This window comes from Xenopus tropicalis, chromosome 10, assembly GCF_000004195.4.
Source record: "Xenopus tropicalis strain Nigerian chromosome 10, UCB_Xtro_10.0, whole genome shotgun sequence".
NCBI lineage: Eukaryota > Metazoa > Chordata > Amphibia > Anura > Pipidae > Xenopus > Xenopus tropicalis.
This window is the reverse complement of record NC_030686.2, coordinates 13,385,418-13,405,561: the sequence shown is the minus strand read 5'-3', so window position 1 is coordinate 13,405,561 and position 20,144 is coordinate 13,385,418. Positions and strand designations below refer to the sequence as shown.

The window sequence follows — 20,144 nt, the reverse complement described above, 5'->3', positions numbered from 1 at the left end:
TTGAACCTTTCTACCAACCCATCAGTTTGGGGATGATAAACAGATGTGCGTAACTGTTTGATTTGGAGAAACTTGCACAACTCCTTCATTACTCTAGACATGAAGGGAGTCCCCTGATCTGTAAGTATCTCTTTTGGAATTCCCGTACGGGTGAACATGTGGAACAGCTCTCGGGCAATGGTTTTTGAGGAGGTGTTCCTTAAGGGAACAGCCTCTGGATACCGAGTGGCATAGTCCATGACTACCAAAATGTACTGATGCCCCCTAGCAGATTTTATTAGTGGCCCTACCAAGTCCATTGCAATACGCTCAAATGGAATTTCAATTACTGGCAATGGGACTAACGGGCTGCGAAAATGGGGCATTGGAGCAGATTTCTGACACTCTGGGCAGGATTCACAATGGCTCTTTATATCTGCATATACCCCCGGCCAAAAGAACCGCTGTAACACTCGGTCTTTGGTTTTCTCATATGCTAGGTGGCCACCTAGTGGATGAGAATGGGCCAGATTGAGAACCGTTCTCCTATATGGCTGGGGAACCACTAGCTGTTCCACAATCTCCCCTCGAATCTTATCCACATAGTAAAGCAAGTCATTTTGTACAACAAGGTGAGGAAATACACAATCTACACCAGGATTTTCTGTGTTCTCATTATTAACGATGACATTTTCCCAAGCTTTAGTAAGTGTTGGGTCCCTTAGCTGGGAGACCTCTAGCTCAGGCATGCTAGGTTCCTCAACAGTCTCCGCAGTTGCTTCAGATTCGCCAACTAATACAGCTAAGGGAAACAACTCATTTTCTTCTGACCTCTCATCAGTACCATTTACAATAACATCTGAGACGAGTGGTCCCACTTTCTCTCCCCCAGACATTGTACTGTCCTTAACAGTCCCTGTAGAAGGATCCAGTTCAATTGGGTGGAGTCTCCCCTCCCCATGCTCAGTCTCCGGAACCTGTTCCTGGCACAGTTCTCGAAATAAGGGGAAATCTCTGCCCAAAATTACACTGTGCAGGAGTATGGGAGACACTGCCACTTCATGGCACACAGTCCCTGCGGGGGTCACAAAAGTCACTAGGGCCGTGGGGTATTTCTTACAGTCCCCATGTACACACACCACTCCCACTTGACGCTGGGTTAAAGGACAGTCTTTCAGGAGCTGTGTGTTTACCAGTGTGACTAAGCTACCTGTGTCTAACAGTGCATTCACAGTGCGCTTACCAATCTGGACGACACAAGTAGGTACCTCAGGATCCGCAACAAGACCTGGTCGAGCGAACAGAGACAACTTCCTCTCTGTTCCACACTCCATGGGTTCTGGATCAGCTGGGCAGTTGGGGCCAATATGTCCCCACTCTCGGCACCTCCAGCACTGGGGAGTTCTGCGGGTCTGGCGTGGGCTGTCTCCGCGAGATCTTCCTCTTGTTGACTCTGAACCTGGGTTCCCGGGGTCCTCTGCGCTGGGCTTCTCCACTGTAGCCGACTTCTTGGGTAGGACAACTGCAGACAGCCTCTTCGGGGTGGACACCGCCCGGGTAGTGAAGTCCTCAGCAGCGAGGTATCGCTCCACCAGTTCCACCAACTGGTCTGCTGTATTTGGGTCAGATTGGCTCACCCACCGCCGTAATTCTGTGGGAAGGGCCCTCAGGTATCGGTCCATTGTGACCCTTTCCACTACCTGAGGTCCGGAAAGCAAGTCTGGCTGCAGCCAACGTTTCACTAGGTTAATAAGATCATACATCTGGGAACGCGGTGACCCTTTAACCTTAAAGTCCCAACTGTGGACCCGCCGGGCCCTCACAGAGGTGGTTACCCCCAGTCTCCGCAGGATTTCAGCCTTCAGCTTGTCATAGTCCTTGGCGTCCTCGGAGGACAGATCATAAAAAGCTTTTTGGGCATCCCCCACTAGTAGTGGTGCAACAATCATCGCCCACTGCTCCTTCGACCAGGCTTGCTGCTCTGCTGTCCTCTCAAAAGTACAGAGGAAAGCCTCCACATCATCCTGCCCAGTCATTCTCTGCAGGAGGTTGCTGCCTGGGATGGAGCGATGCACTCCAGGGGCCACAGCAGCATCCCCAGAGACCTTGGCTGTCAGCTGTTTTACCAGCTCAATTTGCAACTGCCGGTCTTTCTCTGCAGCCTGTGCCAGTGCTGTAATCTGGGCTTCCAACAAACGATTTGCCTCCTGCTGGTTGGCATTAGACTGCTGCTGTAGCACCAGGCTCTCCTGGTGGGCCCTTTGTAAGGTAGCCGTGCTCTCCTGGTGGGCCCTTTGTAAGGTAGCCGTGGATTGCAGCAAAGCCTTGAGGACATCCTCCATATTATAGCTTTTATGTGCAGTGTCCCTTTAAATATCACTTATACGATATACAGTCCACACAATTCCCACAGGAGACTTACTGTGGTCAGGCGACTCCTGCATGTGGCAATCGATGCCCGCATCCTCCACCAATTGTGGGGGTTCACTCGCTGGTAGGCTGCAAATGAGGCAACTTCACACACCAAGACCGGTGTAAGGGCTTCCTGCCCGCGTTTATTTTTCAGCGGTTGCAGAAGTTTCCCCTCGCAGGGGGTATAAAACAACAGTTGGAACAGAAATATCAAGCCTCCTGGCTAACACAAAAGTAAATGCTTCTCTTTCTCCTGAAGCTGAGCCAATCCAGCAGCGTGTCTCTCTCTCACACACACAGGCTCATCAGCTCCCCTGCACAGCTTCAGGTGTACTACAAATAGGCCTAGGGCCTCCTGAAAAACCTGGCCTATGGATTTGGGAATCCACCCACCCTGCTCTTGCGGATTCCCAGTAAGACCAGCCCCGGATCAACAATTTAAAAAACTGCAGAGAAACAAAGTGTTTCTATGCCCCAAACACTGCTGGTCTCACCTCAGTAAAAATGTCTGAGAATCCATGGCCCAACATACCTGTTGTCAATCACTTTTCCCCAGGAAACCGGGGACCTTTTTGTCACCATACCACACAAGGCACATATGTACAAGAATAGGGAAGAAAGTGGAGGCAGCAAACATGTTCCTACCATAGCAATTGACATTAATTTACTCCTAACTGTACCATATTTTATAGGCCTATCCTAAATCTTGGACAAAGGGGTAGTTCTTCCTTGAGTCTAGCCTGAGTGGACTATAGGAGTGGTCTAAAGACTATTTACTAACCCCCACTCCTATTACCTGATTGTTCCTAAGAGGAAGGGAAGTTCCATGATGTTCTATGGGAAGTGCCCCAGACAGACCTGCCATGCTTATTTTTCCATTAATACAAAATCAGACTCAAAACCAATAACATCATTATGAGATAATTCTTTCTCGTGGAATAAACTTGCCTTTTCCTCTGTTTCATTGGTTCCACTGAATATGCAAGCTTTATAATAAGGAGGGGAATGAGGGGTCCACCCGTCCTCTGTGCAGTTCCTGCTGATTACAACTGTGGAAAGGACAGAAAAGATTTAGCTCCAGTGCTGCATTGGCATTATTAAATTCTAGGGTAGTAGTTAGAATGGAATTAACTATATTGGTTATATGGTTGTATATTACTATATATTTACTATATTGGTAGTTGGGTCACTTTTTATAGACATTCATCCTTAAGGTGGCCATACACAATCCACTTGGCGAGGTTGCCAAGTGAGTGGATCTTCTCCCGATATCCCCACCTACGGGTGGGCGATATCTGGTGAATTTAGGCTAATTCGGTTGTTTGGTCCCAGGGCCACGACCACAATCGAATTAGAATGACGGTAATGGGCGCAGCTGGTTTGGGGACGACATTAATAAGGCGATTCGGTCCCCGATCCGTCAAAATTTTTTAACCTGCCTGATCAATATCTGGACAATTTCAGGCCAGATGTCGGTCGGGCAGGCCTGTTGTTGGTGCCCCTACATGGGCTGATAAGCTACCGAATCAGTCTAAGGGACCAATATTGCAGCTAGAATCAGCGCTGCAGAATATGTTGGTGCTTTATAAATAAATGTTAATAATAATAATAGAATCGGCCGAGTATGGCCACCTTTAGGCTCAGGCTTAATATTCATGTAATTTGAGTCTTTATCTGAAGTATATCTTGATACATAGATGTAAAAAGTGTTGGTGAGCAACACAAGCATGGAAAAAGTTCTTTAGGGTAGACAAATAAGGGCTGTGATTGGCTATTTGGTAGCCCCATGTGGACTGCTTTGAGTAAAACATTGTGTCTCCAAGCCAGAAATGTAAAAGTGGGCACCTACTTTGAGGCCAACATCCAAGGGGTTGATGAGCAACATATTGCCCATGAGCCACTGGTTGGGGATCACTGCTCTAAAGGTTTCATTTGCCAGCCACAAAAGGTGCAAGAGCTGGAGCTACAAGGGGCAAAGGTACAACCTTTAGAGTTCATTCCCAGAGACCACTGGTGCTCATTGCATTGGAGGTGCAAGCTGCACTCTGTACCTTGAGGCTAAAGGTCCTGCTATCCAACACAATGATTTATCAATACTTTGTAAGACAAACACCAGAAATTATCCATAACATACAGTTATGTAAGTACATGGTAATGTATAGCCTAGGAGATACAGCAAACACTTCATAGAGGTCACTATCTTTCATAATATCTTACATAACATTATAAAATAAGTAATATTATCATAGTAACAGCACAGCGTTCTTACAAGAAATAACATTTATACTACTCTGCAATGTTCCCTGTTCGACTCTTCTGGAAAAGGTGTAATCAGAGTCATAAACATAAAACAACTGAATAGAAAAAGACCATTAGTTTACATTTAGCAATGTAATATTCACATTTCAATCATTTTTGTTAAGGACCTGGCATTATAGTCAAATAACAGAGATGAGATATTACTATAATATTGACATAGGATGTAAAGGAGGGATATAATAAAAATAAATCAAAATGTGATCTCTTCATATCAGTCTTTTCTTTTTAAACAAAGGTCTCCAGACACTCCTATAACAATTAAATACAGGTATAGGACACATTATCCAGAATGCTCGGGACCAAGGGTATTCCGGATAAGAGGTCTTTCCATAATTTGGATCTTCATACCTTAAGTCTACAAAAAAGCATTAATTAAACCCAATAGGACTGTTCTGCCCCCAATAAGGATTAATTATATCTTTGTTGGGATCAAGTACAGGTACTGTTTTATTATTACAGAGAAAAGGGATCATTTAACCATGAAATAAACCCAATAGGGCTGTTCTGCCCCCAATAAGGGGTAATTATATCTTAGTTGGGATCAAGTACAGGTACTGTTTTATTATTACAGAGAAAAGGGAATCATTTAACCATGAAATAAACCCAATAGGGCTGTTCTGCCCCAATAAGGGGTAATTATATCTTAGTTGGGATCAAGTACAGGTACTGTTTTATTATTACAGAGAAAAGGAAATCATTTAACCATTAAATAAACCCAATAGGGCTGTTCTGCCCCCAATAAGGGGTAATTATATCTTAGTTGGGATCAAGTACAGGTACTGTTTTATTATTAGAGAGAAAAGGGAAATCTGTTTTAAAATTCTGAATTATTTGATTAAAACGGAGTCTACGAGAGATGGGCTTTCCGTAATTCTGAGCTTTCTGGATAACAGGTTTCCGGATAAGGGATCCCATACCTGTAGCAGTTTTTCTTCACTTTTTCAGTGCAATCAGGGTCGGACTGGGCTGCCGGGATAAAACCCGGTAGGTCCCCGCCATGGTGGGCCCTGGTGGCCCAGACCCGATCCCTGCTACTGCTTACCCGCCTGATAGTGTCCTCCCCAGGAGGGAAGGATGTCGGGCTGGGACCCAGGGTTTTCCTGGAAAAGGGGTAATCCCATAATTGGGGGCAACAGGTCTTAGAGTTACTAAAACATTAATACATTAAAAAATACCAAAAGGATTGTTTTGTCATGGACTTGGATCCATGGCAAGTGGCAGTACCATATTTTGAAGCTTTCTGAATAATAGATCCCACACTCTTGTATTTGTATATAACTGCCATGCTTGGCAAGAGTTGTCCTATGCATCAAGTTGGCCACTGAATTATTCCTCTAGTTGTATCTAGTTTGGTACATGTCCCAAATGAATAGCTCAAGTGACAATGATCCACTTTGTATTGTGTAGGTGAGGCTTAGAACTCTTAGAACTTTTATTGCTTGCAGGCTCTAGTATCCAGTTGTTGTGATCTACTGGTGATCATCTTTTATGGGCTTATTTCTCAATTTTCGAATTTGTGAATTCAACTTTGTTTTTCTAAATTGAGTAAACTTGCATTTCGAATGCTCGCTTATTAAGAAGGAAAACTCGTTTGAATAAAAAATTTGAGTTTACAATTAGAAAAATTCTAGTTTGCAAATATGGCTTGACTTTGCCTAGGGCAACTCCTTAGAGTTAGAGTTAGACCATAGGCCCTCTCTCCAAACTATTTTTCCTCCTTTCTTCACCCAACCTCTTTATTCTCCTAGTCTCTTTTATTTACATGCTAGCATCTATTCTTCCATCTATTTCTCCAATTTGTTCCCATTCAGAAATAGGGAATGACCATGAAGCAGGCCAAATGGTGAGGAGCAGGAGGGCCCACTGGGAGTTTTCCTCGTATCCTGGTGGGCCAGTCCAAAACTGGATCTGCCCCTGATTTTTGGCTCCAAACTTAGGCACACCTTCTCTCTCCCAACGTGCACTGCAAAATCCAGCCAATTGGGTTTCACCTCAGTCTGTAGCCGAGCTGGATGATGTCACAGACAGAAAAGCAGGGGAAAGAGTTCTCTTCTCTGATCCCCTACAATGGTATGCAAGGAGAATAAAGCTGGCCATACACACACCGATAATATCGTACGAAACCTTGTTTCGTACGATATTCGGTGCGTGTATGGCAAGTCGGCGAGTTGACCAGTATCGCAGGAGGTTGCTGATATCGGTCGACTCGCCGATCGGCCAGGTCAAAAGATTTTGATCGGGCGCCATAGAAGGCGCCTGAGCAAAATCTGCCGTCAGGGCTGAATTGGCAGAAGGAGGTAGAAATCCCATTGTTTCTACCTCCTTATCTGCTGTTTCAGCCCTGAAGGTTAGTGGCGGGTCTGACGATCTTTCGTGCGACTGATGGTAGCACGAAAGATCGCAGATCGCCACGTGTGTGGCCACCTTAAGGAAAGTGAGTGAAGAGAGGATGAATAATAGTTTGGTTATTGCTTAACCTTATGGTTTAAGGCTTTCTGGTGGGCACTGGTGGTGACATTGGGAGGTCAAAGTGCTGGAGGGCACAAGGCAACAGGTTTCAATAAGAACCCCAAGGCGTTGACTGCTCTGGAAATATGTTTAATATATACTTAGAGAATTCTCTTTTCAGTCTGTGTTGCTGGACATCAACAAGCTAGTACATTATAAGAGAAGCCTATGCTGAAATGTTGTTTAATTAACTTGGTGTTTCTATTTTATACTGAGCCTAGCAAGAATAATGAACGTTTTCCTGACATTTTCAAGGACTTAAATAAAGTTTTCGATTGCTGAATGGAATGAACTATGAGCTACTTGCTAATGTCGGATAATAATTCAACTGTGACAGAACTGGCGATATCGAGCAATGAAATATGAACACACAAAATAACAGTAAAGTAGTATAATATAACATTAGTAAAGATTAAGGGCCAGGAAAAAAAGATTTACTGATAATCAGTTATATGAAACTAATATCTTGATGAAATGAAGAATTAATTTTGTTTTGAAATTTTTTGTTGAGTGAATACATTTGGTCTTTGCACACCAGAACTCCCTCTACTTATATTTAGCATATGGCAGATTTATCAGTACTCTTATTTTCATTGTTTTTAAATCTAGTTATCTATCTATCATCTATCTATCTATCTATCTATCTATCTATCTATCATCTATCTATCTATCTATCTATCTATCTATCATCTATCTATCTATCTATCTATCTATCTATCTATGATCTATCTATCTATCATCTATCTATCTGTCTATCTATCTATCTATCTATCTATCTATCTATCTATGATCTATCTATCATCTATCTGTCTATCTATCTATCATCTATCTATCTATCTATCTATCTATCTATCTATCTATTATCTATCTATCTATCTATCTATCTATCTATCATCTATCTATCTATCTATCTATCTATCTATCTATCTATCTATATTTTACCTATCTATTTATCTATCTATCATCTTTCTATCTATCTGTCTATCTATCATCTATCTATCTATATTTTACCTATCTATCTATTTATCTATCTATCTATCTATCTATCTATCTATCTATCTATCTATATTTTACCTATCTATCTATCTATCTATCTATCTATCTATCTATCTATCTATCTATCTATCTTTCTATATTTTACCTATCTTGAGGACCAAATACAGAATTCATTTCATGAGTAGGCCAAGATTTGGCCTTTTTCAGCAGAATTCAGACTCAACCAAATCAATGCAAAGACTATCTATCTATCTATCTATCTATCTATCTATCTATATTTTACCTATCTATCTATTTATCTATCTATCTATCTATCTATCTATATTTTACCTATCTATCTATTTATCTATCTATCTATCTATATTTTACCTATCTATTTATCTATCTATCTATCTATCTATCTAGGTTATATTTAGGCATTATGGTTGAACGTGATGGACGTATGTCTTTTTTCAACCCAGCTTACTATGTTACTATGTATCTATCTTTCTATATTTTACCTATCTATCTTGGGGACCAAATACAGAATTTATTTCATGATTAGGCCAAGATTTGGTCTTTTTCAGCAGAATTCAGACTCACCCAAATCCATATCTATCTATCTGTCGATCTATCAATCATCTATCATTATGTCTATGCACACAGACACAATGGGAGCTGTATTTAGATATACAAACTCACTATACTATACTGTATTAGTATATACATGTGTCTCGCAACATAGACATAATGAAAAAATATATAAATGGCACTGATTTATGCAGGGACATGTTTAAATCTATCAACAGTAGTCAGCAGTATATGCCAAAGGCAACATGTTAAAGTTAATAATATATTCAGTGCAGAACAGATGCTTGTCTTGCAAGAACAGCAGCAAATTTAGAATGATGGGATGATGGTTTTGAAAACATAATGGAATAAGATGAGAACATGTTTTCTAGCCGTGGTGCACTTGGTAATCGTGAACAAATTCATGCATTAATTACCGTATGTATTCAGGGTCAACTAAACCTATAGCCACACAGCCATTTACTTCTGTGACATTTTGTGTAATTTGCTTCTGTGACATTTTATGTAATTTGCTTCTGTGACATTTTTATTACCATGTTAGCATACAATTTATTTGCTAGATGCTCGAACCTTCCCGGTAACAGTAAGATGACTAATTGATGCTGAGCTAACAATGTTTATGTTGGAGCAGGAACTTTAATTTTAATGTAACATTTACAATACCAGTATAATGGTCAAAATGACTGAAACTATATGTATATTCTTATAAACTCCCTCTTTGGATCAGGCATTTTTCAATTATATCCAGAGACCATGGTTTTCCCACATTTAAAGCTAGTCATACACGCACACAAAGCCGCAGTTGTTTACTGCAAGTGGTTTAAATGGAACTGGGCAAAAATCAATGAAGATTGAAAAAGGCTGATTAGATAAGTTATGGAATTGATGGTACGACTCTACACATTTTAGTTGCAAGGCAAAAAGCCAGATTCCTGCATGATAGGGGCTAAAGGCTGAAAATAGGCACTACCACTCAGTCTGAAATATATTTTATGCTTGCCAATTTTTTACTTGTACTTGTTTAGTTATGGCTAGTAGAAACTTAATAACTCAGCATGGAACTCTGCATTTATTTGGTCATTAATCTTGTTAGTGACTTCTAATTCCATACATTTCTACCTAAAAAATAAAATTCAAGTCGTAAGAAAATAGGCAATATAAATGTCCCTAACATCACCCTTTATTACAGGGCAGACGCATTAGAACCAGACAAAGCTTGGGTGACTTTGGACATGGACAACCGCTGGGTCCAAATTGAACAGAATATGGTATCCCCCCCTACTAATTCCTCAAATTATAGGAACTCCATCCCCCTCTAATATATTAACCAACAAGGTGGCTCCCCCACAATTACACACTCTCTAGATCAGGGATCCCCAACCTTTTAATCTCGTGAGCCACAGTCAATTGTAAAAAGATCTCTATATGGACTTGCACTTCAAATACAAAACCATTGCAGCCATCACTACTAAATCCTCCATTACCTTTTATAAAAATGCACAATGCTCAGACAGACTTTTCCTATCCAAACACTGCTAAAAGGCAAATGAATCCGTAAAAGTGGATACCAAGGAAACCTCCCCTCTCCCCCTGTATTCCCCCTTATCTATTGCTACAAGGCACTCTTTGTTATTGTTGAAATAAAACAGTCAAAAAAAATATTTCTTGGAGAGAGTATCTGATGATTGCAGTAAATCAATAATTTTAGACACCAAGTCCTCAAGCAACCATGGTTTATCTACCATGTCCACAAATTATTGCTTTTATTAACATTACTATAAAGTGCAAAGTTTTAATGATGGTTCTCCAAGTGGCTAATGCAGAGCTGTTTTCCTACTGAACTTGTTGAAAAGGACCTTCCCGGTAACAGTAAGATGACTAATTGATGCTGAGCTAACAATGTTTATGTTGGAGCAGGAACTTTAATTTTAATGTAACATTTGCAATAACAGTATAATGGTCAGAATGACTGAAACTATATGTATATTCTTATGAACTCCCACTCTAGATCAGGCATTTTTGATTATATCCAGAAACAGTGATATTCCCACATTTAAAGCTAGTCATACACGCACACAAAGCCGCAGTTGTTTACCGCAAGTGGTTTAAATGGAACTGGGCAAAAATCAATGAAGATTGAAAAAGGCTGATTAGATAAGTTATGGAATTGATGGTACGACTCTACACATTTTAGATGCAAGGCAAAAAGCCAGATTCCTGCATGATAGGGGCTAAAGGCTGAAAATAGTCACTACCACTCAGTCTGAAATATATTTTATGCTTGTCAGTTTTTTACTTGTACTTGTTTAGTTATGGCTAGTAGAAACTTAATAACTCAGCATGTAACTCTGCATTTATTTGGTCATTAATCTTGTTAGTGACTTCTAATTCCATACATTTCTACCTAAAAAATAAAATTCAAGTCGTAAGAAAATAGGAAATATAAATGTCCCTAACATCACCCTTTATTACAGGGCAGACGCATTAGAACCAGACAAGCTTGGGTGACTTTGGACATGGACAACCACTGGGCCCAAATTGAACAGAATATGGTATCCCCCCACTACTAATTCCGAAAATGGTAGGAACTCCATCCCCATTCCATTATATTAACCAACAAGGTGTCTCCCCCACAATTACACACTCTCTAGATCAGGGATCCCCAACCTTTTAAACTCGTGAGCCACAGTCAATTGTAAAAAGATCTCTATATGGACTTGCACTTCAAATACAAAACCATTGCAGCCATCACTACTAAATCCTCCATTACCTTTTATAAAAATGCACAATGCTCAGACAGACTTTTCCTATCCAAACACTGCTAAAAGGCAAATGAATCTGTAAAAGTGGATACCAAGGAAACCTCCCCTCTCCCCCTGTATTCCCCCTTATCTATTGCTACAAGGCACTCTTTGTTATTGTTGAAATAAAACAGTCAAAAAAAATATTTCTTGGAGAGAGTATCTGCAGTAAATCAATAATTTTAGACACCAAGTCCTCAAGCAACCATGGTTTATCTACCATGTCCACAAATTATTGCTTTTATTAACATTACTATAAAGTGCAAAGTTTTAATGATGGTTCTCCAAGTGGCTCATGCAGAGCTGTTTTCCTACTAAACTTGTTGAAAAGGTCTAGTGGCATCAACCAGCTTCAACAAGAGTAGGAGATCATTGGAGGCTTGCTTTGTTCCACCTCACCTAACACCAAGTAAGGCAAATCTCTATTATACTGTTGACTAGATGAAGAATTCCAAGACAACTGCCCTTTCTAGGAAATTTACTCCAACAGAAAGTCATGAAAACACTATCCCCTAAATAATTTCTTTGTATTTTAGATCTCCCACCTAAAGGAGGTTCTGGATATGCCAGGAAAGTTAATATTCTGCAGTTGGATAATTAGTCTGGTTCCTTCTTCTGACATCTCAGCTGAATACATGGCAAAATAGTTGGGTATTTTGACCAGTTTGGGTTGAAATGCCTGACCATGACTCAGTATGGATGGTTCTCTGACCATGATTGTAACTGCATTATATTCTGTCCAAAACAAAATCTGGTCTGCAGTTTGACCCATTCTATTCCATAAGGTCATTGCTTAACAACATAATCAACGTATTTTGTATTTAAAAACAGCACACAATCTATTTATTGTTAATAATAATTATGTATTAATACATAAGAAAAAATATTATTATTGTTGTTGTTAATAATACTAATAATAATAATAATAATAATTTTTCTTTGTATTTGCTGGCAGAATATTATTTACTGACAGCCATGTGGCACCATAACAGCCTTCCATGCAAATACTGTACCAAAAAATTATCTTTATAACAGGTTGATAGAACCACATGACTGAGGGCAAAGTCAATGCAGAGTGTAATTTTAGACCACTATAGCATAGGGATAAGTAGAACTCAGTGTTTGGAGCTATGGGGATACAAAAATAAGTTAAACCACTGGAATTGTCCATGATGGAAGTTGATTTACAAATATACATCTAATAGAAAATACAAAAGCACCTTCTAAGCCTCTCTGACAACTTGAGGGCATCTTAGAATCATATATATAATTATTATACACATATTATTTATATTATTATATTAATATATCATATTATAGTCTTCTTTGAAGACCTCCCACCTTTTGAGTTTAGAAACATCTGCAGGCTCTCCGGGCAGGAGACTGTTACAGTCTGTCCTATTGAGGCAGCCCTCCAGCAGTTAACTCCATCCCACTCCATGTTACAGCCTATGAGAAGCAAGCATATATTTGTTTTCAGTAGATAATTAGCAGATAACTGGTCAATTTTCTATGGAGGTAGATGCTAATAAAAGGGTGTTAATGGGAAATGCAGGCATCAGTGGTAATGCAAGAAAAGTTTTAACATTTGCACCAGGTTGAGTTACCAATAGCAACCAACCAGCAGGTAGAATTTACCTGAAAAAAAACCCATCAGATTTGTTGGTATAGGTTACTAAACTTACTGCAAACTTTTTAACTTTTATTCAGATTTTATTGCATCATTTTTTACATAGCACCAAACAAACAGGAGTCTTACAGTAGTCAAGCACGGGTTACAGAATAAAAACCAGGCATGGATTCGCAGTGAATTTCCACATTTCGCCATTGGCAAAGTTTTTAGCAAAACTTTCATGAAAATTTGCCGTGGAAAAATTTGCCGCACGCCAAATTGAGTGCCCAAAAAGGGAGTGGGCGTGTCAAATTGGGCACGGCCACGGCAAAAAAGGGCGGGGTCGCGAAAAAAGGATGCGGTTGCGTAAAAAAGTGCGGGTAACCAAGATATGGGTGACCAAAAATTAAGCAGGTGACAAAAAAAGACGAGGGGACAAAAAAAGCACGACAAATGCGTTTCGCAAATTTTTCGGTTTTCAGTTGCATAAAAAAGTGTGGCGACAAAAAAAAGACACATGTGACCAAAAAAGATGCAGTCGACAAAAAAAAGACGCGGGTGACAGAAAAATCGCGCAGCAAATGCGTTTCGCAAATTTTTCGCCGTTTTGGGAATTTTTGGCCCATTTTGCAAATTTTAGGGCGAAGTGAAACGGGACACATTTGCTCATCCCTTACTAGGACCAGAGGGCCCTACTTGCAGTAGATTGCAATGCTCCATTCATATCTATGGAGAATGCCTGCTATGGTGTTTCAGAGACATACAACTATACTTTGTCAAATAAATATAGTTTTGAGCGCACATAAAGCCATTCCACATATTTGACTGTATAGCTAAAGTAAAGAAAAACAAGATTAATCCTGCTTGAAACAGGATAAATCCTTTATGGATAATGATACAATGGATGGCTTGACAATATCAATTTGTTCAAGTAAGACGTAAGCGTATGCTTTTTTTGTGTATAAAGTAGCGGTGTAGGAAACAGGGGGAACATCATTTATAATGTTGTAGAAGCTAACAAATTGTTGGATGGTGATTGAGCAATTAAGAAGCTTGCCAAAGTCCACTACCTAGCTGTATTAATGGCTCTGAGAAATGTTCTTTTTCTAACTATGCTTAGAACAAGGCAATAAATATGCTTGAGAGTTGTTTATGTTCTCTTATTTCACAAGCTACGTGTAGTCTTGAGCCATTGTTATGCAGCCTTTGATGGAAGACTATCATTCCTCCAGTGTGGTTCTTTGTAAGAAAATTTTGACATATAATTATGGTAAAGGGATTCCTGGGAAGGTAAACCAGTTTTCCCCCTAATATTTCCATTTTCATATAATAAGCCATAGGCTACAGCCAGTTTAAGTTGATGATCAGATCCTAACTACTGCACACTGATGAGCCCCAAGAAGGTTGAAGCCAAACTGTAGTTAAGATCTGATCAGCAACTTCCCTGACTTTACTTCAAAACCCAGTGGGTGAGCTTTATCCTTCAAAGTAATCCATACAAATGGAGATTTTAGGAGGAGAGCCAGGATTCCTTCTGCTTTGAGTACTTAAGAGAAGAGAGTCTAATAAATCAAAATGCTTTTTATGTGGACACAAGGGAGACTTTTCAAGTAAGTTCAGAAACTCCATTTATGAAAGTCAGAGCAGGTCTTTAACTGGAAAATAACTATACACTCCTTGTTCCCTATATTTATAGTAACATAGTAAGTTAGGTTGAAAAAAGACATACTTCAATCACATTCAACCATAATGCCTATATATAACCTGCCTAACTTCTAGTTGATCCAGAGGAAGGCAAAAACCCCATCTAAAGTCTCTCTAATTTGGGGGGAAAAAATTCCTTCCTGACTCCAAGATGGCAATTGGACCAGTCCCTGGATCAACTTGTACTAAGAGCTATCTCCCATAACCCTGTATTCCCTCACTTGTACTGAGAGCTATCTCCCCTACCCCTGTATTCCCTCACTTGTACTGAGAGCTATCTCCCCTACCCCTGTATTCCCTCACTTGTACTGAGAGCTATCTCCCCTACCCCTGTATTCCCTCACTTGTACTGAGAGCTATCCCCCCCTACCCCTGTATTCCCTCACTTGTACTGAGAGCTATCCCCCCCTACCCCTGTATTCCCTCACTTGTACTGAGAGCTATCCCCCCCTACCCCTGTATTCCCTCACTTGTACTGAGAGCTATCCCCCCCTACCCCTGTATTCCCTCACTTGTACTGAGAGCTATCCCCCCCTACCCCTGTATTCCCTCACTTGTACTGAGAGCTATCCCCCCTACCCCTGTATTCCCTCACTTGTACTGAGAGCTATCCCCCATACCCCTGTATTCCCTCACTTGTACTGAGAGCTATCCCCCCCTACCCCTGTATTCCCTCACTTGTACTGAGAGCTATCCCCCCCTACCCCTGTATTCCCTCACTTGTACTGAGAGCTATCCCCCCCTACCCCTGTATTCCCTCACTTGTACTGAGAGCTATCTCCCCTACCCCTGTATTCCCTCACTTGTACTGAGACCTATCTCCCCTACCCCTGTATTCCCTCACTTGTACTGAGACCTATCTCCCCTACCCCTGTATTCCCTCACTTGTACTGAGAGCTATCTCCCATAACCCTGTATTCCCTCACTTGTACTGAGAGCTATCCCCCCTACCCCTGTATTCCCTCACTTGTACTGAGAGCTATCTCCCCTACCCCTGTATTCCCTCACTTGTACTGAGACCTATCTCCCATAACCCTGTATTCCCTCACTTGTACTGAGACCTATCTCCCATAACCCTGTATTCCCTCACTTGTTCTGAGAGCTATCTCCCCTACCCCTGTATTCGCTCACTTGTACTGAGAGCTATCTCCCATACCCCTGTATTCCCTCACTTGTACTGAGAGCTATCTCCCCTACCCCTGTATTACCACACTTGTACTGAGAGCTATCTCCCATACCCCTGTATTCCCTCACTTGTACTGAGAGCTATCTCCCCTACCCCTGTATTCCCTCACTTGTACTGAGAGCTATCTCCCCTACCCCTGTATTCCCTCACTTGTACTGAGAGCTATCCCCCATACCCCTGTATTCCCTCACTTGTACTGAGAGCTATCTCCCCTACCCCTGTATTCCCTCACTTGTACTGAGAGCTATCCCCCCCTACCCCTGTATTCCCTCACTTGTACTGAGAGCTATCCCCCCCTACCCCTGTATTCCCTCACTTGTACTGAGAGCTATCCCCCCCTACCCCTGTATTCCCTCACTTGTACTGAGAGCTATCCCCCCTACCCCTGTATTCCCTCACTTGTACTGAGAGCTATCTCCCCTACCCCTGTATTCCCTCACTTGTACTGAGAGCTATCTCCCATACCCCTGTATTCCCTCACTTGTACTGAGAGTTATCTCCCATACCCCTGTATTCCCTCACTTGTACTGAGAGCTATCTCCCCTACCCCTGTATTCCCTCACTTGTACTGAGAGCTATCTCCCCTACCCCTGTATTCCCTCACTTGTACTGAGAGCTATCTCCCCTACCCCTGTATTCCCTCACTTGTACTGAGAGCTATCTCCCCTACCCCTGTATTCCCTCACTTGTACTGAGAGCTATCTCCCATACCCCTGTATTCCCTCACTTGTACTGAGAGCTATCTCCCCTACCCCTGTATTCCCTCACTTGTACTGAGAGCTATCTCCCCTACCCCTGTATTCCCTCACTTGTACTGAGAGCTATCTCCCCTACCCCTGTATTCCCTCACTTGTACTGAGAGCTATCTCCCATACCCCTGTATTCCCTCACTTGTACTGAGAGCTATCTCCCCTACCCCTGTATTCCCTCACTTGTTCTGAGAGCTATCTCCCATAACCCTGTATTCCCTCACTTGTACTGAGAGCTATCTCCCCTATCCCTGTATTCCCTCACTTGTTCTGAGAGCTATCTCCCATACCCCTGTATTCCCTCACTTGTACTGAGAGCTATCCCCCCTACCCCTGTATTCCCTCACTTGTACTGAGAGCTATCCCCCCTACCCCTGTATTCCCTCACTTGTACTGAGAGCTATCTCCCATACCCCTGTATTCCCTCACTTGTACTGAGAGTTATCTCCCATACCCCTGTATTCCCTCACTTGTACTGAGAGCTATCTCCCCTACCCCTGTATTCCCTCACTTGTACTGAGAGCTATCTCCCCTACCCCTGTATTCCCTCACTTGTACTGAGAGCTATCTCCCCTACCCCTGTATTCCCTCACTTGTACTGAGAGCTATCTCCCCTACCCCTGTATTCCCTCACTTGTACTGAGAGCTATCTCCCATACCCCTGTATTCCCTCACTTGTACTGAGAGCTATCTCCCCTACCCCTGTATTCCCTCACTTGTACTGAGAGCTATCTCCCCTACCCCTGTATTCCCTCACTTGTACTGAGAGCTATCTCCCCTACCCCTGTATTCCCTCACTTGTACTGAGAGCTATCTCCCATACCCCTGTATTCCCTCACTTGTACTGAGAGCTATCTCCCCTACCCCTGTATTCCCTCACTTGTTCTGAGAGCTATCTCCCATAACCCTGTATTCCCTCACTTGTACTGAGAGCTATCTCCCCTATCCCTGTATTCCCTCACTTGTTCTGAGAGCTATCTCCCATACCCCTGTATTCCCTCACTTGTACTGAGAGCTATCCCCCCTACCCCTGTATTCCCTCACTTGTACTGAGAGCTATCCCCCCTACCCCTGTATTCCCTCACTTGTACTGAGAGCTATCTCCCCTACCCCTGTATTCCCTCACTTGTACTGAGAGCTATCCCCCCTACCCCTGTATTCCCTCACTTGTACTGAGAGCTATCCCCCCTACCCCTGTATTCCCTCACTTGTACTGAGAGCTATCCCCCCTACCCCTGTATTCCCTCACTTGTACTGAGAGCTATCTCCCCTACCCCTGTATTCCCTCACTTGTACTGAGAGCTATCTCCCCTACCCCTGTATTCCCTCACTTGTACTGAGAGCTATCTCCCCTACCCCTGTATTCCCTCACTTGTACTGAGAGCTATCTCCCCTACCCCTGTATTCCCTCATTTGTACTGAGAGCTATCTCCCCTACCCCTGTATTCCCTCACTTGTACTGAGAGCTATCCCCCCTACCCCTGTATTCCCTCACTTGTACTGAGAGCTATCTCCCCTACCCCTGTATTCCCTCACTTGTACTGAGAGCTATCTCCCCTACCCCTGTATTCCCTCACTTGTACTGAGAGCTATCTCCCCTACCCCTGTATTCCCTCACTTGTACTGAGAGCTATCCCCCCTACCCCTGTATTCCCTCACTTGTACTGAGAGCTATCTCCCCTACCCCTGTATTCCCTCACTTGTACTGAGAGCTATCTCCCCTACCCCTGTATTCCCTCACTTGTACTGAGAGCTATCTCCCCTACCCCTGTATTCCCTCACTTGTACTGAGAGCTATCTCCCCTACCCCTGTATTCCCTCACTTGTACTGAGAGCTATCCCCCTACCCCTGTATTCCCTCACTTGTACTGAGAGCTATCTCCCCTACCCCTGTATTCCCTCACTTGTACTGAGAGCTATCTCCCCTACCCCTGTATTCCCTCACTTGTACTGAGAGCTATCTCCCCTACCCCTGTATTCCCTCACTTGTACTGAGAGCTATCCCCCCTACCCCTGTATTCCCTCATTTGCTAAGAGGCCATCCAGCCCCTTCTTAAAGCTATATAATGTTTATTTTACAAACAATGACAAAATATGAAGGATATATTAGAACTATCTGACTCACCACCATGGGTGAAGTTACGTGAACTTGCATTCTCCACTCTTATCCTCTCATAACACTGAGCCTCTTGTTCCAATACGTGAAGTACAAGGGCACATTCTGGGTGTGTGCAGCTCACCTGGCGGAGGGAAAGAACACACGGACACAGAAGTGCTATTAAGTATTGCGTGGTATTCAAACATTGGTCTTTTTGTAGGGTAAACTTTTGAAACATAACAAAATTGGTACCTTTTTTTGCTTACTAAGATTTTCAAAACATTTCAATTCCTTCTTCAAAGCTGATTAAAATTAAGCTATTTTGGGTATCACACACATATATATATATATAGAATTTTGTGCTCAAAGTAAGTGACAAACAAGAGAAAAAAAACATATAATCATTACTTTGCTCTACATCTGTATTTTATGGCACCAATCTGCAATCTGTTATTGATGTCAGTTCTAGTCCTATACATGCCTATAGACACTGTATATACATGCAATTAAACAAAACACCCTCTGCTGTTACTATCACTGTATACTGTTACTTTCACTCTTTTCCTCTGTATATATATATATTACACAGCAAGGAGCACACCCTATACAAGTCCCTGGTGCAGGTCAAAAACAAAAATATAATAGAAAGAATGCCGCACACACAGGGACTTGATACAAAAGAAAACATAATTAGTAAGCACAAACAAACCGCACTCACAGGACTTGTATGAATCAAAAAAATGGTGTTTAATTCAACATTTCGGCCAAGCCGTCTTCAGGACACACAATTACAATTTGATCAAGTGATAATATACTTGATTGCGTAATTGTGTGTCCTGAAGACGGCTTGGCCAAAATGTTGAATTAAACACCATTTTTTTGCTTCATACAAGTCCTGTGAGTGCGGTTTGTTTGTGCTTACTATATACTGTATATATATATGGGTCCTACGGGAGAAAAGCGCTTTACAAATGTTTGTTGTTGTTGTTGCATATATTTATTTTTTGGCGGAGGCTGGGGGTTCTTTTAATATTATGGCCAAAGGCTGCAAAACCTCCTGCATAGTCAGTAAATGAGTAAATACTTATATTTCTATACATTAACATGGGTGGGGGCTGCCATATTAGCTGCTTTAGTTTCATTCATGGAAGTTTACAAAGCAGTGGCCTCCAATACTTATATGAACATAAAAATGGGTAGACTTTTTATT

The 20,144-nt window shown here is 41.8% G+C and overlaps 1 protein-coding gene across 1 annotated transcript in view; it reads right to left on the bottom strand.

Annotated features, from left to right (window-relative positions):
• LOC100492996 (vasoactive intestinal polypeptide receptor) overlaps positions 1–20,144 on the bottom strand; it is a 109,929-nt gene that overhangs the window by 73,288 nt on the left and 16,497 nt on the right. The window contains exons 2-4 of the mRNA XM_002935705.5: positions 18,962–19,076; positions 12,927–13,034; positions 3,340–3,440 (exon numbers count right to left, since the gene is read on the bottom strand). Of these exons, the coding sequence (XP_002935751.2) occupies positions 3,340–3,440; positions 12,927–13,034; positions 18,962–19,076 (324 nt within the window). The remainder of the gene's footprint in view (positions 1–3,339; positions 3,441–12,926; positions 13,035–18,961; positions 19,077–20,144) is intronic.